At 43.6% G+C, this 23,108-nt stretch overlaps 1 protein-coding gene across 1 annotated transcript in view; it reads right to left on the bottom strand.

Annotated features, from left to right (window-relative positions):
* The window catches only part of LOC126481966 (photoreceptor-specific nuclear receptor-like), a 188,903-nt gene that overhangs the window by 144,925 nt on the left and 20,870 nt on the right, over nt 1-23,108 (bottom strand). Inside the window, exon 2 of the mRNA XM_050105930.1 lies at nt 19,275-19,456. Within this exon, the coding sequence (XP_049961887.1) occupies nt 19,275-19,456 (182 nt within the window). The remainder of the gene's footprint in view (nt 1-19,274; nt 19,457-23,108) is intronic.

The raw sequence follows: 23,108 nt of genomic DNA, 5'->3' as shown, positions 1-23,108 counted from the left end.
TAGAACTTAGAACTACTTAAACCTAACTAACCTAAGGACAGCACACAACACCCAGTCATCACGAGGCAGAGAAAATCCCTGACCCCGCCGGGAATCGAACCCGGGAACCCGGGCGTGGGAAGCGAGAATGCTACCGCACGACCACGAGCTGCGGACTCATTTGTATACTGACATAATTTTCTTTCTTATATAAACCACTGATGATGTCTAGAATGAACAGGCGAAACGTGTTTACACCTACATCTACATCCATACTCCGCAAGCCACCTGACGGTGTGTGGCGGAGGGTACCTTGAGTGCCTCTATCGGTTCTCCCTTCTATTCCAGTCTCGTATTGTTCGTGGAAAGAAGGATTGTCGGTATGCCTCTGTGTGGGTTCTAATCTCTCTGATTTTATCCTCATGGTCTCTTCGCGAGATATACGTAGGAGGGAGCAATATACTGCTTGACTCTTCGGTGAAGGTATGTTCCCGAAACTTTAACAAAAGCCCTTACCGAGCTACTGAACGTCTCTCCTGCAGAGTCTTCCACTGGAGTTTATCAATCATCTCCGTAACGCTTTCGCGATTACTAAATGATCCTGTAACGAAGCGCGCTGCTCTCCGTTGGATCTTCTCTATCTCTTCTATCAACCCTATCTGGTACGGATCCCACACTGCTGAGCAGTATTCAAGCAGTGGGCGAACAAGCGTACTGTAACCTACTTCCTTTGTTTTCGGATCGCATTTCCTTAAGATTCTTCCGATGAATCTCAGTCTGGCATCTGCTTTACCGACAATCAACTTTATATGATCATTCCATTTTAAATCACTCCTAATGCGTACTCCCAGATAATTTATGGAATTAACTGCTTCCAGTTGCTGACCTGCTATTTTGTAGCTAAATGATAAGGGCTCTATCTTTCTATGTATTCGCAGCACATTACAGTTGTCTACATTGAGATTGAATTGCCATTCCCTGCACCATGCGTCAATTCGCTGCAGATCATCCTGCATTGCAGTACAATTTCCATTGTTACAACCTCTCGATACACCACAGCATCACCTGCAAAAAGTCTCAGTGAACTTCCGATGCCATCCACAAGGTCATTTATACAGGGTGATTCAAAAAGAATACCACAACTTTAGGAATTTAAAACTCTGCAACGACAAAAGGCAGAGCTAAGCACTATCTGTCAGCGAATTAAGGGAGCTATAAAGTTTCATTTAGTTGTACATTTGTTCGCTTGAGGCGCTGTTGACTAGGCGTCAGCGTCAGTTGATGCTAAGATGGCGACCGCTCAACAGAAAGCTTTTTGTGTTATTGAGTATGGCAGAAGTGAATCGACGACAGTTGTTCAGCGTGCATTTCGAACGAAGTATGGTGTTAAACCTCCTGATTGGTGGTGTATTAAACGTTGGTATAAACAGTTTACAGAGAATGGGTGTTTGTGCAAAGGGAAAAGTTCTGGACGGCCGAGAACGAGTGATGAAAATGTAGCACGAAGCCCTGATCTTACCCCCTGCGATTTTTTCTTATGGGGGTATGTTAAGGATGTGGTGTTTCGGCCAACTCTCCCAGCCACCATTGATGATTTGAAACGAGAAATAACAGCAGCTATCCAAACTGTTACGCCTGATATGCTACAGAGAACGAGTTGGAGTATCGGGTTGATATTGCTCGAGTGTCTGGAGGGGGCCATATTGAACATCTCTGAACTTGTTTTTGAGTGAAAAAAAAACCTTTTTAAATACTCTTTGTAATGATGTATAACAGAAGGTTATATTATGTTTCTTTCATTAAATACACATTTTTAAAGTTGTGGTATTCTTTTTGAATCACCCTGTATATATTGTGAATAGCAACGGTCCTAGGACACTCCCCTGCGGCACACCTGAAATCACTCTTACTTCGGAAGACTTTTCTCCATTGAGAATGACATGCTGCGTTCTGTTATCTAGGAACTCTTCAATACAATCACACAATTGGTCTGATAGTCCATTAAATGACTGTGGGGAACTGTATCGAATGTTTACTTAAAAACAAGGACACTCAAATAGAAAAGATGAATAACATTGGTTTTTACCTGCGTGATAGACATACTAGAAGCAAAAATGATTCAGTAAACGTAGATCCACTAACGAGTCGTTTGCTAGATCACTACGGGCGAGTGATTGCAAGCTGCCACTGACTGCAGTAGGAAACATTGACCTAGTTACTACAAATGTATTTGAAACGTAAACTTCACTGTCAAGTCCCCATCTATCTGGGCTAAAATTTCACCCATGGTTTATGGTGGTGAATATGACTGATGTATGATGGGGCACCAGCACATGTTGCTGCCGATGTCAGGTTAGGTTAGGTTGTTTGAGGGAGGAGACCAGACAGCGAGGCCATCGGTCTCACCGGATTAAGGAAGGATGGGGAAGGAAGTCGGCCGTGCCCTTTCAGAGGGACCATCGCGGCATTTGCCTGGAGCGATTTAGGGAAATTACGGTAAACCTAAATCAGGGTGGCCAGACGCGGGATTGAACCGCCGTCCTCCCAAATGCGAGTCCAATGTGTTAACCACTGCGTCACCCCGCTCGGTAACCGATGTCAGACGACATACAACGCGCCAATATGGTCTGTGATGGCTCCAGATTCATCTAGTCTGGCACCTCTGGAGTTTTCTGATTGCGGTCATCTAAAAGGTGAAGCGTACAGTAATCCAATTGATACGGGTGAAGAACTGAAGCAGCGAATTGTAGTCTTGGCAAGCTTTACGACATGATCCAGGAGTGTTCGAAATAATTGTCACTCACTCCAATACCTCCTTTGTTAGGTACACTAAATCGTAACTCTGTAATGTGCCGAAGTAGTATTGTATGTCTAGTTAAGGCAGGACGCTGATGAAAATTGAGGCCAATAAGGCAGATACTAAATGGAAAATTTTAAATTTCTAATCATTTTTACTAAGTAGAACGATATTTCATACAGAAGTCAATGGCTGCTCGTAACCACACATTCGTGCAAAGGGTTCGTCTGCGAATCCATGTGTACTGGAACATTTGCGCTTATATTATCGCGTTCTTTCAGACGAGTCAGTTTTCACTGTTAATTATGGTACACCACATATAAAGGGAGTGGACAAAAATACGAAAACATCAAAAACACATTACCATGGCTAATACGGTGTAGGGAAACTGTCAGCATTCAAAACACCTTCCAGTCGTCCTGTGTGGTTTCCAAGCGAATCTTACGCTATTCTTCCTGCAAAATAGTGGCAAGTTCAGGTAACGATGATGAAGGTGGGAGCGTTCACGCAACCTTCTCTCCAAAGTGGACCACGAAGGCTCAATAATACTGAGATCTAGTAATTGTGGCGACCAGGGGAGAAGCACAATTCATTCTCGTATCCAGAATACCAGTGCCAATGTTGGGGCCCTGTCGTCTTGCAACACAGTATCGCCGTTAGGGAATAAATATTGTACCATTGGATGGACTTCGTTAGCTAAATTCGACGCATGATCTTTTTCAGTAACGTGACCTTTCAGAGTAACCAGGAGGCCCATGGAATACTACGGTATGGCTGCCCAAATCATTATCGAACTCCTACCACGTTTCACTCTTGTAATGTAAACTCGCCGATAAGTTGAAAACACTGTGAAACAAAACTCATCCAACAAAATGACTTTCTTGCATTGCCGTGTATCCAGGCTTTATTACTTCAGCACCAGGTTTTCCTGTTACGGGAATTTGAATCAGTAATTCCAGCTCGCCTTGCGATTCCCAGTTTATGGAATTCCCTTAGTACTGTTTTGCTGGTGACAGCGTTTGCGACTGCGACATTCACTTCAGTACTGACTTTCACAGCTGACGTTCTCCATTTTCCATCACAGTCCTCTTCAATGACCATCTGTCACAACCGCTCAATACACACTTTCGTCTGCATTGTGACTTAGCGGATGACGTTTTCCGCTTTTCCTGTATGCGGTATAAATCTTCGATACGGTGCCTTTTGAAATACCAAAGACTTAGTCTACATTGCTTACGGAAGGACCCTCCACACGAGCACCAACAATTCAAATTCACTTAGTGTTATATCCTAGCCAGTAATGCCAACCGAGCCCGCTGCCAAAAGGTTGGCAGCATCAAAGTCCGGACGCCGTCCGCATAAGCAGCGCCAGCGATACAGGAAATCGCCGCATGTCTGCGCGCGCCACCGCTGGCTTCTGGCTTCTTAAGCGCTGGAGTCGCGAGCGCTAGGAGAGTTCTGTATTCGCCGCTCAGTTGTATACTCGCCACCGAATTGTGTACTTGCTAGTCAGTTGTGTGTTCATCGCAGCAGAGTTGTTGTTTGTTGTCAGCCGACGCTGACCTAGCCGCTCCGACTCGAACTAGACAGATTTCTGTAGACACGGAGTTCACTACTGTTTCTGTATCTTCGTTAATAAAGATAAGTACCGACTTTTATTTAATCAGAGTGTTTGGGTTTTCATCTTTCTGTTCAATGTTCCAGCGGAGCGGTCGGCCGCTATTAAAAGTGTGGCGGTGACTTCGTAAGCCGTTTCTACAGCGAATTATGTGTCCTTACGAACGCCGCCACAAAACTTAGCTCAGACATAATGCACTCATAGTTACACACAACGCCGCTCTGAGTACAACAGACACTTGCAACGTATTCAGGGCATGGCACAGGTGCTCTTCGTGGTCAAACACAACAGCGCCAGCCGCAGGCCTGGCTAACATCTGCATTTATATTCAAGCATGCATTTCTCGCGGTTTTCTATGTTTTTGTCCAACCAATGTATTTACACAGTGTCCATAGTAGGTGTCTCATTTTTATACAGGAATTGTACTCGTTGAAAGTAGAAAAAGACCTACAAGCATATGATCGGAAACAAACGCTTGTTCAGATATGGGCCTTTTTACCTGTGCCTAGTGGTCGAGTGGTATAGGCTGTCATTGTGGTCATGGACTGTGCGGTTGGTCCCGGCGGAGGTTCGAGTTTTCCCTCGGGCATGGGTGTGTGTGTTTGTCCTTTGGATAATTTAGGTTAAGTAGTGTGTAAGCTTAGGGACTGACGACAGCAGTTGAGTCTCGTAAGATTTCACGCACATTTGAACATTTTTTTGCTGTCATTGTGTTGACGTTCTTTGCTCATTTCTTTTTTGGGTTTGTCACTGTACTCATTTCTCAGGCTTGACATAGCATTTATAGCCATCTCCTATGTCAATCTTTCCGTACGTGTCTTTCTGAGGTTATTGGCATCAGGATATGATTAGTGATTCTGTGGACAGTGAATAATGTGAACGGTGAAATGGACTATTAGCGTTCTACGTGGAAAATGGCAGTCGTGACATTCTGCTACCTGGGACGGGGCACCACCATGTTCTACTTTTTGTACGACGGTACTTAATACAAACGTTTAGTGAGGGATGGACTGGTGGATGAGATCAAGTAGCATAGCCTGCGTGTTCATCTGCCATTGCCGGCAGCGGTGGCCGGGCGGTTCTAGGCGCTTCAGTCTGGAACCGCGCGACTGCTACGGTCGCAGGTTCGAATCCTGCCTCGGGCATGGATGTGTGTGACGTCCTTAGGTTAGTTAGGTTTAAGTTCTAGGGGACTGATGACCTCAGATGTTCAGTCCCATAGTGCTCAGAGCTATTTGAACCATTTTTGAACCATCTGCCATTACGAGCAAAACCACACATTTCTGGTTATGCGGACATTTAAAGGCATTGATTATCCAACACCGACCGACTACGTGTACACTTTGTAGCATCACGAGTCCCTATACATGCAACCAGATCTGATGGCAGCGGGGTTGTTTAAGATTCTTTGAGACGAAGGCCTGCAGAAAGTGTAAGAGTGAGTGCTAACCACACCGAAAATCACCTGTGGTGTCAACAGGTTCTGTCATAAGCCAGTATGGCTCGTTTTTCAATAAATATTTATACATTTATTCATGGGATATCTATACACATTTCTAAATTAAGGCCCCCTGCCGCGTTTTTTCTGTCTGTATATGAAGACTAACCTCAGGGACCACGGTAATGAAGGGATTTTGATATAGTTTTGACCAGCAGATAGACTGATTCACGAGGAAGGTTTGGTGTGTATAGTTTACGAGTGTTACCGCCGAGGCAGACAAATCGTCTGGCCGTAGATGATTAGTGCTATCCTGGCAAAGCAGGGGTGGAACGCTGGTTTTTTTCTACTTTTTGCCATCACTACCTCCTGAAGGAATATAAGGTACATTTTTTAAAGACTTTGGGTGTATGGTAGAAATGGAGGTGTGTGTTTTTCCCAGCATAGTTTTGGAATTCCTGTAGTAATTCCAACCAAACTTGGTGCAATTTGGCTTACGTAACAGGAAATATTACCGTAGGGGTAAGACATCACCAGTAGTACTCAATTTTTGGGACTACACTTGAAACTGGTAACATGTAAACATAACTGTGGAGCGCGTGGAACAATTTGTAGCAAACTTGATACCTACAGTCATGAACCAAAACCTTATGATCACTGCCTACTTCCACGGGACCTGTGAGAGTAATCGAATGCACCATGACAGCTGTGTACTACGTGAGCATTATTCCAGAGCATCTGCATCGCTTCATGCTTGATGTCTTCTGCGATAGTGATGACATCTTTCAAGAGGATAACTGTCCGTATCACAGGGCCAGAATAATACCACAATGCTTCGAGAAGAGTGTTAGTAAACTGATGTTGATATCTTCTACACTAAATTCGTCGGATTTTAACTCCTACGGAATATACCTCTTACGCACATACAAACAACTGGCGCAAAATTTACGAGAACTAAGTGACTTGTGCGTAAACATCTGCTGCTACATATCCGCGGAAAGCTATCGGAGAATTGTGAAAGCCATGCCACGCAGAATCGCTGCTGTAATACGTTGTAAAAGTGGATTTGGCTCATCAGTGTGCATGCCTTACTACATAGGAAAATCAATGTTTGAGTAAGATACGTCTGATATACTTAGCCGGAGGGGCAGCTGAGCTAAGAGAGTGAAGGGGATGTAAAAATAATCGAATCCACAGTTTGTTAGGGGTTCTGAACTGAATGGTAACAGCAATGTGCAGAGGGAGATGATGTGAAGGAGTGGCATGATTTCAGCAAAGCTTGGTATCCATATGACTGAGAAAAAACGCTATAGGTCTAGGAGGCGACTGGCACTCCTCGGAATGCTGCTGGGGGTAGGCAAGGGAAGAGGGTGTCATGCACGGAGAAATTTCTTCCACATGTATTACACATACGGATTATTATGTATGAAATATTGGTGTCAGAGTAACACATCCCTATTTGTGTGGAAGGGGTGGATAAGTAAACATAACTCTGGAACATTTGGAGCAATTTCAGCCCAACTTGTACTACTGCCTGGGGAAAAAAGTCGTTTGGTGTAGGGGTGGAGTATGAGAATGAAGAGGGGACAGGTCAAAATAATCGAAAACCGACTGAAGTACTTTCTTTTCTATCTAATAAATGATCACGAAAAATGAGTAACCAGGCAACGTCTGTGGTATCCACTAATATCCAGAACTGAGTTCGGTAATGTATGCTAGCGAGTCGACACTTGGCTCAGGAATAGCAGATCGAAATATTTTTATTTTATTTATTCGCTTTATTAGGACCTGTTGGCCCTCTCTTACGCCAGAACAGACTCCTTACACATAACGATGTAAACACAAATAAATCTTCCTGAAAGACTGAAACTACGAATATATACTGTACTGGCACTCTAACCCAGAACCTATCCATTCACTGACAATTAAATCAGTTACAGTGGCTGAATCCATTTTACCTCCTTTCTACCTTGCAAATCCTACAGAACGTTTCCTGCATATCTCGCTTGGTTTTAACTCCTGACAGAAGAAATGGCTCAGCTGCAGTCTAGGAACTATTTACAGTCTTATAACAGCGTGTATTCCGCTGCAAAGTGAAGTATTCGCTCTGGAAATACACAAACTTTTACCTAATAATTAATGGTCATACTCGGATGCATAGTAGATTTATATTCTAGTAACTATCAGATATAAATTATACACTGATCGAAGAAAATAGTTACACCAAAAAGTACTTAATGTAATGTAATGAAATTTCGGGAAAACATTTGTATAGGCAAGTATTCAAGATATTTAAGGGTAGGACTGAGAAGAGGACATCGGCATTTCTGTAAGTTTCGACAACAGCCGTGAAAGGATCAAAACGTTAGAATTCGAGCTAACATCAGGTAGACGGAGGGAGAAATAAACTGTTATCGACGGTAACTGTACCCGTAATAAAAAATATGCATCCATATTAAATTATGCAAGCGTCGGTATGATGCCTAGGTAAACTCAAGGTCGTTGAAGAAGGAGCACATCATCAATTAGTCAAGGACTGGGAAAAAAAGTTGGTCATAACCTTGTGGAATGAACCGCCACACAGTTGTCCATCAGACAAAACTGGTGTGAGTTAAATAGCCGGGAGTGGATTTGACCCTCACTTCTCCCCAACAAGAATTTAGCATCTCGGCCATTTGCGTTCATTTATTCAGTTAGTTGTTACGCATTGATACTCATAAACAGTAATTTAAAGATGCCGGCCCAAAGTGCTCTTCAAATTTCGCCTATTTCAAGAACAATGACTCTATCCCTAATTAAAATTAAGAACATATTTTTGACTTGTTTAAGGACACTACAGAGATGGAAAGCCTTGTACAACTGCTACGATGCAACACACTCTTACTTACACAGAAGATGTGGATATACTATAATCACTTGATGGTTTTCGATTACAGTACACGTTAGATCATGGTAAATTGAAGAACACACTAAAAGAATAATTCAGGTCGCCCAAGATCAAGCAAATCCCTAAATAATCCGTAGCACAGCAATACAAACGTAGTCCATTGAAAGCCAATGAGCAGGTAGGTCACGAAAATAGGGTGTAAGAGTGGTAGAGACTTTAGTACTGCATGATTCTAAGTGTCTTGCAGCCACCCAACACTCGGTTTTTATCTCCAGCTGGACTTCAGCGACCAGGCCTATGCGACATCCCGCTGGCGCTTCTTACTTGTGGACAAGCCAACTAAACATTCGCAGTCCATCTCGAAGTCTGATGTCGCTGAGCCCTCTGCTTGTGCCGGGTGTGTGGTGCTGGTGTAAGAGTCGGCTGGAGCTGGTGTGTGGCTTCGTGCTGGAAATTGATAGCTGAAGACGGCCATGAGGGACCAGCTCTGAACCAGATATCTGAATTGTTTTGAGCCAGCTACGGGCGCAGCAGTAGTTGTCTCGAGGAGGAACCCGGTGGGCGTGGGTGCAGCTCGTTGGCGTGTCGTTCCAGCATGGCGTCCACTGTGAGCATTTGTCGTCCCTGGGTGGCTCTGATGACTCCTAGTACCCATCTTGGGCCCCCTTAGAAGGTGGGAGCCCAAACCTTTGAGTCTAGCGAGTAGCCAGGGCGAAGATTGCACTGATATGGGCATGTTGTAGATCTTAGGGTCCGGTGTCCAGTGTCGGTGGCCAGTGATCAGTTTCGCCGGTGTGCGGCCCCGTATCGACTTGGTCCTGTAGGAGGCTGGTAACTGGGACTTCGGCCTTGGGTGTGGCTGATAACATCTTCCGCATCTACACCTTAAAGATGCGGATGAATCTCTCGGTTTCACCATTGGAAGCTGGGTGCAGCTGAGTCGTTGTCAGGTGCATTATGGCGTCCCAAGAGCAGAATTCCTGAAACATACTGGATGAAAGACCATGGTCCAAAACGGTTGTTTCTGGCACCACTTGAAAGGGTGAAAATTTTCTGCAACATGCTTATTGTCTCCCTTTCTGTGATACATGACATGTTCAATATGTAAGGAGTCTTGGAAAATGAGTGTGTGACATTTTCTGAGGAAGGGGCTAGCGAAGTTCACACCGAGCACGCCCATGGGCGCTGCGACGTTCGTCATGCGAGGTAACGTAGCGGGAGTACACGTCGACGCGAAGGTCTCGTAGGACTGGGCTATCCTCTCGATGTCTTGCGTGATGCCGAGGCAGTAGGCGCACGCCTTGCGAGTGCCTCCATGCATGTTGTTATATGATTATGTTTGGTTTGTGGGGTGGTCAGCTGTGCCCGTACAATGTCCCAATCTTTATACATTCCAATTGCATGTTGTCATCGCCCAGTAGTAAGGGTGCAGAAAGTTTATGACTCGCCGGTGCAGTAGCGGCGAGATGATAACCAAGCAGCCTTCGTCATCCATATGTATCCCTCTCAGTTACAAATGTAATGATAAGAAACTCTTGGAGGTAGTTTTATAAGCTGTCGACGATTGGGAAGCACATTGTATCCCAAGATTCAAATGAGTGGCCGACCCATAGGTAATACGAATATTTTGAATTTGATTTACTGCTCATTTAGAGACCTGTTGCCTTACATTTTACCGAAGGTCATTCATTTTACAGCTTCTCATGTTGATTAAAAAACATATTCCATATTACAAACAGCAATTATAGTTTTCAGCATTTACAATGAAGGTAATAATAATATAAAAGTACATTAGAAATTAAAAGAAAAACACAAAAATGTTCAGACTTTAAGAAGATATGATGCTAGATGATAGGAAAGATTTGGATTGAAAGAGAGAGAGAGAGAAATATTACCCTGTTTCAGTTAGTCTACACTGAAAGCCTCGGAACTACTTATAGCCTGTATTATGTGTCTTGAATTTTACAATTCCGTCGCTCGTATACTAAGTGTTTAGTTACAAGTGTTACATCCTAACAGCGGTATAATAACCACGGGATGGATATGCCTGCTGTTTATTCTTAAATTAGAACATGTTTACAGGGTTGATTGCTTTGCATTTTATTCTAATACAATTTAATTGTTTTAGATGTTGTGTAGGTTGTCTGCGGTATGTGTTGATGAAAGTTTTTGCCGTTTGAGTGAGTTTGTGTACTGGTACTACTGTCTGTCTTGGTGTACGAACTGGAACTGTCTTACGTGCTTCGTGTTTGTTACAGTGTTCTGTTATACAGCCATGTTTGCCTTTATTCGTCATGTAATGTCCTTGAGACACCATCAGCGATTTTATTTATTATCTCCCACTCGTCTTTGTCTCTTATTGCCCGTACCATGTCATTGTCGTATTGCGTTAGTGTCTGGTGTGCTGCTTTGTGTCGGCGGCAGTGAACGAGGATGTGTTCTGGGGATCCGTGTTCCCCACATGTACGGCCTACGGGGTGTAAAAGCGCACGGTAAAGACCGTGACCTGTCAGAAAGTCAACCATACCCCGGCTGGGATTGGTATGGCTCAGTCTCAAACGTTTCCTGATGTCCGGGAAGGAATGATATACCCTACAGCCCTTATCGCAGTTTGGGGAATACATCAGCGTTACCATGTAAGCGGAACACGAAGATGAACTTGATGAGTGCCGGTCATGCTTACTATGGTGTGACTAGGAATGCCGGTTAACGAAATCGGTCTCACTTTGTTCAAAATTTTGCAGTGCTGTGTTCGGTATTTTAAGCGGTTTTACAGAAAATACACAGCTTTCCTTGAAAGGTGCTGTGCTACATTCGACATTTTAAAAGATTTTGCTATCGATAACACTTCTTCGGGAGCAGGATTTGATAATATCAGTGCCTGTGCTCAAACATGTTTGTCGGGTGCATACGTAAATATTATATCATCCACTAATGACTGAGCGTGGGACTGTTTATAGTTTTAATTTTCAGGGAACAATCGACATTTCATGATCAATCGTCTGAGATCAGTTGCCCATGCAACATTTGACTGATGGGACTTCTTGCGACAACGAAGAAAAGCGAGTCTGTCCTCTACAGCCCGTGTTTGCTGCTCGTAGAGCTTAGTTAGTTAGTGACATGTTCCATAGAGTATTTGAACGATGTTTTTATCGAAATGATGTTTACAGGATATGTATACATGATTAATGCTATCATTAATGAATATATTATCATTTTATTCCTACTCATGCAACTACAATTTCAATTTTTTACTGGTTACCAGTTTTTAAGTAGGAATTCGTTAATGGAATAGAAGATGTTGTCCAAGAGAAGTGATTTTAAATTAGATTTAAAACTTGCTTCGCTACCTGTCAGATATTTTATATTATTGGACACATGATCAAAAACGTTTTTGCTTCATGTTGATCTCCTGTCTGAGCCACTTAACAACTTTAACAATGGGTAAAAAGCTCTTCTCAAATTGTGATGGATTATTTATGATGAATTTTATTAGCCATAATACGTATTGTGACGACGCTGTTAAAATGCCTAGCTACTAGAAGAGGTACCAACAAAACTTCCGTAGGTGAACATCACATATTATTCTTAGTACTCGCTTTTATGCAATCAATACTTTCTGTGTAAGTGATGATTTACCCCAGAAAATTATTCTCTACGACATTATTGTGTGGAGATATGTAGAATGTTAGCAATTATGCGATGACAAAAGCTGAACTTAACTGATTGAGAAGCTCAGTGACATTCGTCTTCCAGTTCAAGTTTTCATCAACATGTACACCCAAAAATCTGGAGCATTCTACCCTACTTACTGACTCCTGCTCATGTCCTGCATCAATTGTTGCTATGACGTTATTTGTTGTACAGAACTGAATGTAGTGTTTTTTTTTTTCAAAATTTATGGAAAGTCCATTTTCAGAGAACCACTTAATAATTCTTTGAAAAATATCATTTACTAACTCTTTGTTGCTTTCTTTCTAATGGGATTTATTATACCACACGTATCGTCTGCAAAAAGTACTAATTTTGCTCGTTGTTTGTTAAGTGGAAGGTCATTCACACATATAAGGAAGGGTAGTGGAACCAGAATTGAGCCCTTGAGGAATTACTTTGTGATTTCATCCCAGTCACAAAAATTTTCTACCTTTCCGACATTGAATTATTCAGCACAATCCTTTGCATTCTGTTTGTCAAGTGTAATTCAAACCAGCTATGTTTAAAGCCATCAGTTCCATGAAAATGAATTTTTCTACGAGCTTTTCAGGATATACACAATCGAAGGCCTTGGAAAGGTCACAAAAGGCACCAACTGCCGATGTATTATTATTTAAGGCTATTACTATTTCATGAGTGAATGTATAAATAGCATTGTCAGTCGAGCAAGCTTTCTAGAATCAAACTGTGATATGCTAGGTAAAATTACTTTTTCGAATATTTTGGAAAAGGATGTCAGTAAGGAAATTGGACGATAACTGCTGAAGTCTATCTTGTCACATTTACTATGAAGTAGTTTAATAAATCCATATTTTAACCTTTGAAATACCATCAAAGTCATAAGAGCTTTTGTTTTTCAGAGAGAAAAGTATGGATTTAAGACAAACCTATACACTCAGGTTTGGTGGGAGTACGTAATTTTTGTAGAAGACACAATTTTTGCGGGTTAGCAGAAAGCACTCTGTTCAGTAACGCCGGTTATCCTACTCATCTAAAAGCTAAGATGCGGACATCTTAATATGAGTTGCAGTCTTCGTCTTCTGGATGAAACGGGACGAATGTTGATGGTGTTACTGTTCTTGCTTGATGAGCTGCTGTTGTGGTTCCAGAATTTGCTTCTGAAGTAGCGATAGTTGATTTCGTTGTTCTTCTTGTTGTGCCTGCTGTTGCATTTGGAGTTGCCGCTGTTGCTGCCACAGTTCCATGAATTCCGGATTCATGATCCCTCTGCTTAGTCTGTTATCCCCACACGAATGTCAATTTCGAATCCTCATTGCCAACTTACTAGTGTTACAGTGCAGCATACTCGTTTTTACACAGATGATACGGATGCACTGTAATCGCTTGATATTTCATAATTCTAGTCCGTGTAGGGTCGCGATAAGTTGTAGAGCACACCAAAAGAGTAACTGAGATCGTCCAGGATCAAGCAAATCTATCAGTAAGTCGTAGCGCAGTAATACAAACGCATTCCACATGAAATCCAGTAAAGCACCAAGACACGGATGTATGGCGTTAAGTGACGTAGAGATCTTAGCACAACAGGATTAGAGATCTTAGCACAACAGGATTCGAAGTGTCTTGCAGACGTTCGGCGGTGGAATTTTATCTCCAGCTGGATTCTAAGTGTCTTGCAGCCGTCCGGTGGTGGAATTTTATCTCCGGCTCGACGTCAGCGACCAGGCCTGTGTGACGAACCGCTGGTACCTCCTGCCCTCCGCTGACGGAGTCGCTGATAACGGACATCGCAGGGTATCGATGTTGCTGTCGAATGACAGAGATATAGCATGTACCAAAGGTGAATTTCACATTATAACGCGATTTTTGTAGGAGACAGAGACTTTAAAGCACTTTTGCATCGTCGAGGAGACCGGAGTGCTGCGGTGACTTCTTGCATACAGTACTTGTGAGGCGTCATGGTTTCGGGCCTTATATTTCAGATGCCAACTAACTTAAATTGTACTATAGTTGGCGTGTAACATCACCCCTTTTGTTCTCACCGACGGCACCGACACTGCACGGCAGACTGATTCGCGGCAGTTTAGTCGCTGCTCACAAATTATAAGATTGATCAGAGCTGGATCAAAGCTGTGCACATCTCGCTACTTGGCGTCACAGTCTTATGAACTGAGCTGAGATAAGATGACCCGAGGGCCACACAAGGATCCCTATACACATGGCATTATACGTGGAATGTCCCTCAAACCTGACACAACGTGGGACCAAATGGATCAGAAATGAACAGATGCATTTATTCGGACAATAGGTTCCTACAACGTTCACAGGAGAAGAACTACGGCAGACGCATCAGCAGTCTGATTCTAATCGCTAATAATCCTCTAGACGAGAATATTTTCACTGCCTGTCTTCAGGGCACGCACATAGAAAGCGGGGTGGATTACAGCATGTGGTTTTCGACACTAGTATTCTGACATCGGCGTGTACCAACGTGTCTTCTGACGTCCAATGGCGATGTCTCTGCGCCCAAGTTTATCTTAGTGCTCTGTGACGTGTCCCGAGCAGAGGTACGCGTGTGGGGCGGTGACTTCTGTACAACACAGTGAGGAACTGGTTCTGCATAATATGCATACCCCCTTGTTGTTGATGTCTGGCTTTGAACTACTGAGTGATTTGTTATAATTGCGATAGTCGATGACAGTCTTCGTCATCAACCTGTTGTTGTCAGCTTCAGTTGACTCGGAAGACGGCGGCGTTCCTCTAGTCGAATTACTCACGGTACACCCTTGTCACGGTGGTACATTAAAAGCTCAGTACTTGCACGGCCAGGATGAAGTTCCCATACGGTCTAACCCTCTATCTGGCTGCGATAAACTGCGCTGATAAAGCGGTTCTTGCCAATTCCGCTCTAGACTGCCATTCCGACAGGCAGTACAGGTTTTATGACGTTCTAACCAAATGATTCCCCAAAATATCCCATTTGATGTGGCAGCAGGGGGACACACTTCTTAAGAAAAGAATTATCTCTAATTCAGTAGTTAATGGTATAACCGTAAGCTCTGACTATGTACATATCTCCTTTTTATTATTAAAGATGGGTTTATATACGATTACAAGCAGCCATTCACTCTTTCGGTAGCCGTGGTAGAGGAGAGCTGTCCCGAGCAGTGCAGCGACCTGTGAAATTGCTATTTAGAATCTTTACTATTCAATACATATGTTGCGAATGGCCTTCAGCCTACCTATCCTTTAATAGGAGAATGTAAATATTGCGTTTTCTTGCGATAAGAGTACGTAGTTACTAAAGAATTTTTCTGGTCGCCTCACAACAAGCACATGGGGCTAATGCGTTTTGTGAGTCCATTATTTTCCTTGATCACCTTTGTTCTATGTGTTAATTACCTTTTAAAACTAAAACCACAGTTTGGCCCTATTATGGTTGAGAAACTGCAATAGGTGATGATTGCGAGTCTGTACTTGTTTAACGGCCGACAAAAAATTCAACGTTTGTTCAGGCCAACGTGGACACCCTTCTTTCTTATATTCTTTCTTTATAACATCTTGTAGTTCCTCTCCATGTCTTTTCCTGGTGCTTTCGTAATTGTAGTTGATGTACAACTTCATTGTCTGTAATTAGAGCTCACATTAATTTTGATGATTCTGTTTACAAACAACAAGACTGACGTCGTCTTTAGCTCAAGCCAATAATTTTCCGCATCTTCCCTCGCACGGTACTCCAAGCTCGTAATAACACGTTTACAGCAGTTACTTTTACGACTGTACTAAGTAACAGAGATTAGGAACGATACTACAACGAGTCTGTGTGAGACGATTATATTGTAGTTACCACACTGGTACTTCGTGCTTCATATAGTTCACCGTGAGCGCCTATATACTTCTACGAATAATAGGCATTTTATGGAGCGTGTGAAGAGTACTTTAAAATCTCAAAATATTTATCTTTGGCAGTGATGTGTCATCGAACTTTCAGATCTGTATTATACTCTACATGTGTGTTTGAGTGAGAAAATATATACATATTATAAAAATGTATGTATTTGTGTATGTATGTATCTATGTATGCATGCATGCATGCATGCATGAATGTCTGTGTGTGTGTGTGTGTGTGTGTGTGTGTGTGTGTGTGTGTGCGTGAGTGTATGTGTTCAATATCTCCTAACCTTCTGGATAGATTTTGTATCCCTGGATGGTTGGGTAAGCGTAACACGCGCCGCATGAATTCTCAGACTTTATTCATCCAATATTGCAGAATGAGAGCGTTTAGCGACTTCCAACATAATTTCAAACTTTCAAGAATTTCTTCTCGCTGACATCCCCTTCCCAAAAACGAAAGGCAATTTTTTTTTATCAGTTTCCACATTCCCGTTGTTCATGCCGTGACTGCACAGATGTTAATAAATTCCTAGGCAACGCCGGGCTTCTCCGCTAGTAAAAAAAATAAGCATTCCTAATTAGTGCTTGTTAACGGCAGTCCTTACATGAATCCCTTATAGAGGTTACACATGGCTTCTGACAGGATGACGTCAGTTGCTTAGGAATACGACGAGGTGTTTGAATATGTAACGCAGAGAACCAGTCAAGTTAGAATACGGAGTTGTTACTCGCTCATGCTTACTCCAGCAGAATTTGTCAAACGCTGTAAGAGTCATCCAACAGTCTGTACTCAACAGTATTCATTCATCGACAATTGTAGCAGCATTTAGATCAAATTACGCAGCCGTCCAACACGTATAACATCAAAATTAATCTGACTAAATGCCAAGCCACATATTTTATGGTTAAGCACAATCTTTCTGACCACCAGTTCTCCGCTGGTGGCCGGGATTCGCTTTCTCGTAATTCGTTAACATATTTAGGCCTACAAAAAAATGTATCAAATGGCTCTCAGCACTATGGGACTTAACATCTGAGGCCATAAGTCCCCTAGAACTTAGAACTACTTAAACCTAACTAACCTAAGGACATCACACACATCCATTCCCGAGGCAGGATTCGAACCTGCGACCGTAGCAGTTGCGCGGTTCCGGACTGAAGCGCCTAGAACCGCTCGGCCACCTCGGCCGGCTAGGCCTACAAACAGATCTACAATATACCTGGAACAAAGACATAGTCAATGCTGCAAAAAAATGTTGCGCGCTCTTATTTCGACTGAACCCTCTCATTATAGGTAAAGGGCTAATCATGTACTGTAAATTGCGACTCTGACCCCTGTTCGCACTTCCAGTCACCTTGTGTGGCTCGGAACTGTGTCCAGTAGCATCAGTACACCAACCTCCAAGAAAATAAGCCTTCCACATAATAACTCGAGCCGGCAGGTACGACCCCAACACACACGTTTAAGAACAGTGAGGACAATTCAATACCTGCTCTGTTATTTAGGACAAGTAAATTAAATTTTCTGGACAGTCACTAACTTTATTCTTATTTCACATCCAAAATTTAGGCAATGAATCCACACACACACACACACACACACACACACACACATACACATACATGTGCGCGTGATCCCGAACACGGTAAACATTGGTGCCACCACAAAAAGGATGACCAACATCAGGCGATATTGATAGTGAATATTAATTACCAGCGCATGTGGTAGCATTAATTCTGAGGGCAGAGCCGCGCGTGATTAGCCGAGCGGTCTCGGGCGCTGCAGTCACGGATTGTACGGCTGGTCCCGGCGGAGGTTCGAGTCCTCCGTTGGACATGCGTGTGTGTGTTTGTCCTTAGGATAATTTAGGTTAAGTAGTGTGTAAGCTTAGGGACTGATGACCTTAGCAGTTAAGTCCCATAAGATTTCACACACATTTGAACATTTTTTTGAGTGCACAATTACAAGCAGAATTGAAGCAAAAATCTCCGACTTTAATAATATAGTCATTTGCAAATTCAATTTCAGTTGCGTCCTTAGTAACACTGTCCCAAAAACTTGAAATGCATGCCGCAATCTCCGTGTTCTTCCCCATAGAAAGACCAATGTAATAGCAGATTCGCTCGGCTATTGTGTGCGACTGTGATTATTATGCTCAGTACATCGGTCCTAAAGTCAGACTGTGTCTACTATCAGCGTGAAGGTATAAATCGGTGCGAGTAGACTTTTTATAAAGGGCCCAGCCCAACTACGGTCGATCTTCCTCTTGACCAACCAAGGAAAGGCGATCATCCATTTCCAACTCAACTGTGAAGCGAATATTCGGATGGATTGTATTCAGATGTTCTAAAAAGATTCTCACTTTCATGAGCCTAAACACAAAAGCCTCGTGTATATATCAAGAAAAACATGCAAGTTTCAATTTCATCAACACCAGGGTACGTTCCTCGAAATGTTACACAGGCAGATTGCCAACAATAGATAAAAAAATTCAAAATGTTCCCCATCGCAACTCCAATTCTGTTCACAGGACTGATCATTGGATAAAAAGTAAGTAGAAGTGAACATATATCGAAATAGGTTCGTTAATTCAACACCAAACCCAACCTCAGTTAACCATAACAAATCAGACACAAGAACGCCAGTGCATACTGAGATTTTAAATTTACGTGCAGAGAGTTCTGTGATTGCATTCTTACCCTGAAAATCACATAGTGTGCACCTGCCGAAATACCAGCTATCGTCAAAGGCGTCACCCGGCTGCATTCCCCTAAGTAGTTTGGACGTTTTATACACATGTTTCACATGTTTGTGTTAAACGAGCCATTCCCGAAGCGCCTTTTTATAGACGGAACTAGCGGAATTTGAAGCTATTGGGGAACAGAGAAATATTATACAGACTGGGTGATGCCACTGAAGATAGTGGCAGGAGCATCACCGACGAAGAGGCTGTAGAGCTGTGAACGGTGTGACAGACGAGGCACGTACCTGTAGATGAGCTTCCGGCGAACGGAACGCTTAAAGAATCCGCTGCAGCCGTTGCAGGCGAGGATTCCGTAGTGCTTGCCCGAGCTGGTGTCGCCGCAGACGACGCAGGTGAGGCCGAGCGCCGCCTTGCCCGGCTTGCAGGGCCCCAGCAGGTAGCTGGGCGGCGGGCCCGGCGGCGGCTGCTGCTGCGGGGGCGGCGCGGGCGGCCCCGGAGGCTGGTCGGCCCCCGCGGAGGTGGGCGGCGCCAGGCACAGCGCGAGCGGCGGTGGCGAGTAGACGCCGGCTGCGTGCGCCGCGTGCACCGCGGCCGCGTGGGCAGCGTGGGCGGCGTGGGCGGCGGCGGCGTGGGCGGCCACCTGCGCCGACACGGAGGCCGAGGCCGCGGCCGCGCCTGCGGGGCTCGGCGACCGCCCTCCGTCTGCGCACCAAACACGACACGCGCTCATGCAGCAGCGCCGGTACCGAAGGGCAAAGCTCAATGCGCGGCATTCGCGCGTGGAATGACCATTCTCTATGGTCCTGGCCGTACTTCAGTCTTCTGCGCGTAGTAACAAGACATCAACAACAGAGTTAGGCGGCGTATTGGTATGGAAAGAAAGACTCGCGGACTACAGTAGGTTGTCATCGCGGACTAGGTCAGAAGCCTAATCGAAAACGGTTTTCTTCCCCCGTGCACAGTGGTCCCTTTACTCGCAGTGTGTGTGGTTGTATTGTGTGATGATGAGAGAGAAGATAGGTGACACCCTACAAGCGGCTGCAAAGCATAACCTCTTCACCTCGGTGTCAACAGTGCTCTTAGTCCATGACACAGTGCTGAGAGATACTGACGCAAAAGAACCTTACGTCACCAACTCTTCTCCCCTTGCCGGCTGAATACTGGTGTTGACAATTTCGTCCACCAGGATTCAAACGGACTACCTCTGAGTCGAGGCCCATCGCGACAGACGCCTCATCTACGCAGGCAGAGGCGCAGTGGTTGAGATTGTGTATTGTGTATCGAACCAGGGGCGTATAAATGAAGGAAAGGTTTCGTCCTGCCGTAGCCCTCAGTGGTTCACAACCCCACAACAGGTCACAGCAGTCCAAGCAGTCCAACCACCCCACCGCCGCCCCACACCGAACCCGTGGTTAGTGTGTGGTTCGGCCCCCCAGCTGGACTAAAAAGCCGTGTAGCCCTGCAGTGTAGAAGTTATAACTTTATCTAGGAGGAATAATCATTTCGAGCAACTGATTTCCGATGTTCTCTAGAAACATTGAAGGATATTGTTGCGATTAGTCTCTCTATAAATCTCTTGTCACAGCAAATCAGTTCATGCTGTTTAATGTTTTGGAAGTCGACAAAATGTTGAACGTTGGAAGTAGTTATGGAGATAAGATATTGTACACCTTGTTTCAAGGTACACAGAAAACACAGAAAATTTGTTGAAGAAGAATGTACTCGAATAGTCTCCAGTTAAGTAATGTACTGTAATCGTCAGGACTGAAGATTCAACAATGTATATCTTTCACAGATGAGCTTTTCATCAATACGTATAACATAAAACTATTGTTGATTTATTCTTTCTCACACTAAATCGTATCAGAGCTGTTTTACATAGCGATGCCTTAAAAAAAAGTCCTTGATATGTGCGTATTTTCTGACAGACACCTGCTTGCCATTATCGGGACATACTGAACATCACGTCTGAATGTGATATTGACGACTGTGAGCTACTTGGGCCTGTTGCGTTATAAAGTCTCTTACAATAATGTATCTACATTTCCAGTGCAACAGATTTTATGTTTAGCTGGACGAAACAAATTTGGCTACAGCATCAGGAATGTTCTTCTCGGTAGACGCAGCACACGCATTTTCTATAACTAGGTAAGATCCCACCTCCAAAAGACGGAAGAAGAGGCTATATTTGGACCGAATGGTATCATAAACGTATATAACACAAACGGGTAGGTGTTAATCATCATTGCACGTTTGTCACTAATGATAAACACAGATTTTGACTCAGTGTTTGGTGTGTTCTTATCCTTTGTTACCAGATCTATCCCAGCGAGTGCATGGAAGAGCTTGTGACAAAGACTGTCTGAACTATTGAAAAATGGGTCGTCGGCATTAAGCTACACCAGGTGGATCAGGCATGATTGGACCACAGTACTTTTCAAGTTATACGTATACCGACTTTATAGGTGATAACGTCAGTAGACTGTAGATGAAATGTGGAGGTCCATTACATTGACCTGCATGGTTTCCAGACTTAATTGAACTTATCGATAATTGTCGAGAGACGTGAAAACTCCAGTTAAGACATCAACGACGTGAAATAGTGTATCCATAACGCTTGTTCGGGTGTTCGTCTAGATCCAGGTGTCATCTTGTTGGTCTGCGGATCTCTATAACAAGGTGACGCCACAAATGGACTGTTGCCCATGGGCGACACTGCGCTTCTGCAATGCCGCTCACAATGAGATGGCCGCTTCGAATCCTGGTAGTGAAAGAACTTTCATAACCATCACGTGAGTGACAGTGTGATACAGTTGCTAGCGTACAGTTTCGGATCACCAGAACTTGCGTCAGTGCCCTTGTTTAAATCTCGAACCTCTCTGACGTATCTCATGAAAAGAAAGTGTGTGTCCCTGTACAGCGATGACGCGTCCTTTGGATGAGAAAGTTAAGCGGGAGGACCCCTTAGCTTCTGTTCGAGGGAAGTAGACTATGATTTACTTACTTATTCGTTTATTTCATCTGGTAACATAAGGGCCTTCAGGCTCTCTCTCACTCCTAATTAGACTTCTTCTGTGAGTAAACATTACAACTTATATGGTACCTGAGCAATATAATAATAATAATAATAATAATAATAATAATAATAATCATCATCATCATCTTGAGATTGAGTTCACTACTGTGTCCGTGTTTGCATGCAAATAAATTTTGTTATTGAATATGTTCCGCCTTCAGCAAACACATTTATTTTCTTTTTATCCAGACGTGTTTCGCTGAAGTAATATAATCATCTCTATTTTCACTCTTGTTACCGCATATTGTGGTTTTCTACTTGAGACAAACTATACAAAAAAAAAAAAAAAATGGTCACTGACTTGGGCTTGCATATGCGTGAAGACTGCCGAGGTGCACACATACCAGTGGGGCTATACAAATATTGTGGTAGCAATAGGTCTATATGTTGGTACAGTTGTGAGTGAAGCACCCAGAAGACACAGCCGGATATCAAAGCAACTTCGTACACGCACACAGCATCCGCGGATTTGTATGTGATTAGAATTGCAATTCCCTGTGACAGATAGAACGGCAACCAGCGTCCACTAGTGTTGTTCGTGTTTAGTGTTATTACCATACCTGGTAAGATATACAGTATAAAGGGTGTGAACAGCGTCAGAAGTTGAGTGATCGCTGTGAAGGTCACGGAGTTAACACATACTATTGGGAGACAACGTTGTCAGCAAATGACTGATTCTGAAAGGGGGCCTCATTGTGGACCTCCACTTGACCAGTTCGTCGAATTGTGTAATATCCATATTTTGGGGGGATTCGGATGTGCCAGTCGTCCGATGTTGGAATGCATAAGAACGTGAGGACAGGTATACCTGTCATTAAAGTTCTCCTCGACTACCTCCGACCGCCACAAGCCATCAGGCATATCGTAACTCTTTCACATCGCTTACCATCCGACGGCAAGTAATGAACTCTCTGCAACATTCTCTGTCATACTGCACCGTAGATCGGACACTACCAGCAGCCGGACTAAGGAATTACGGTCCCCGCGTAGGCTGACGTTAACACCACAACTCATATGGCTACATATGAAATGGTGCGGTGAT

This window comes from Schistocerca serialis, chromosome 5, assembly GCF_023864345.2.
Source record: "Schistocerca serialis cubense isolate TAMUIC-IGC-003099 chromosome 5, iqSchSeri2.2, whole genome shotgun sequence".
Taxonomy (NCBI): Eukaryota; Metazoa; Arthropoda; class Insecta; order Orthoptera; family Acrididae; genus Schistocerca; species Schistocerca serialis.
The sequence above is the reverse complement of the archived record's forward strand: the minus strand, read 5'-3'. Positions and strand labels throughout refer to the sequence as shown.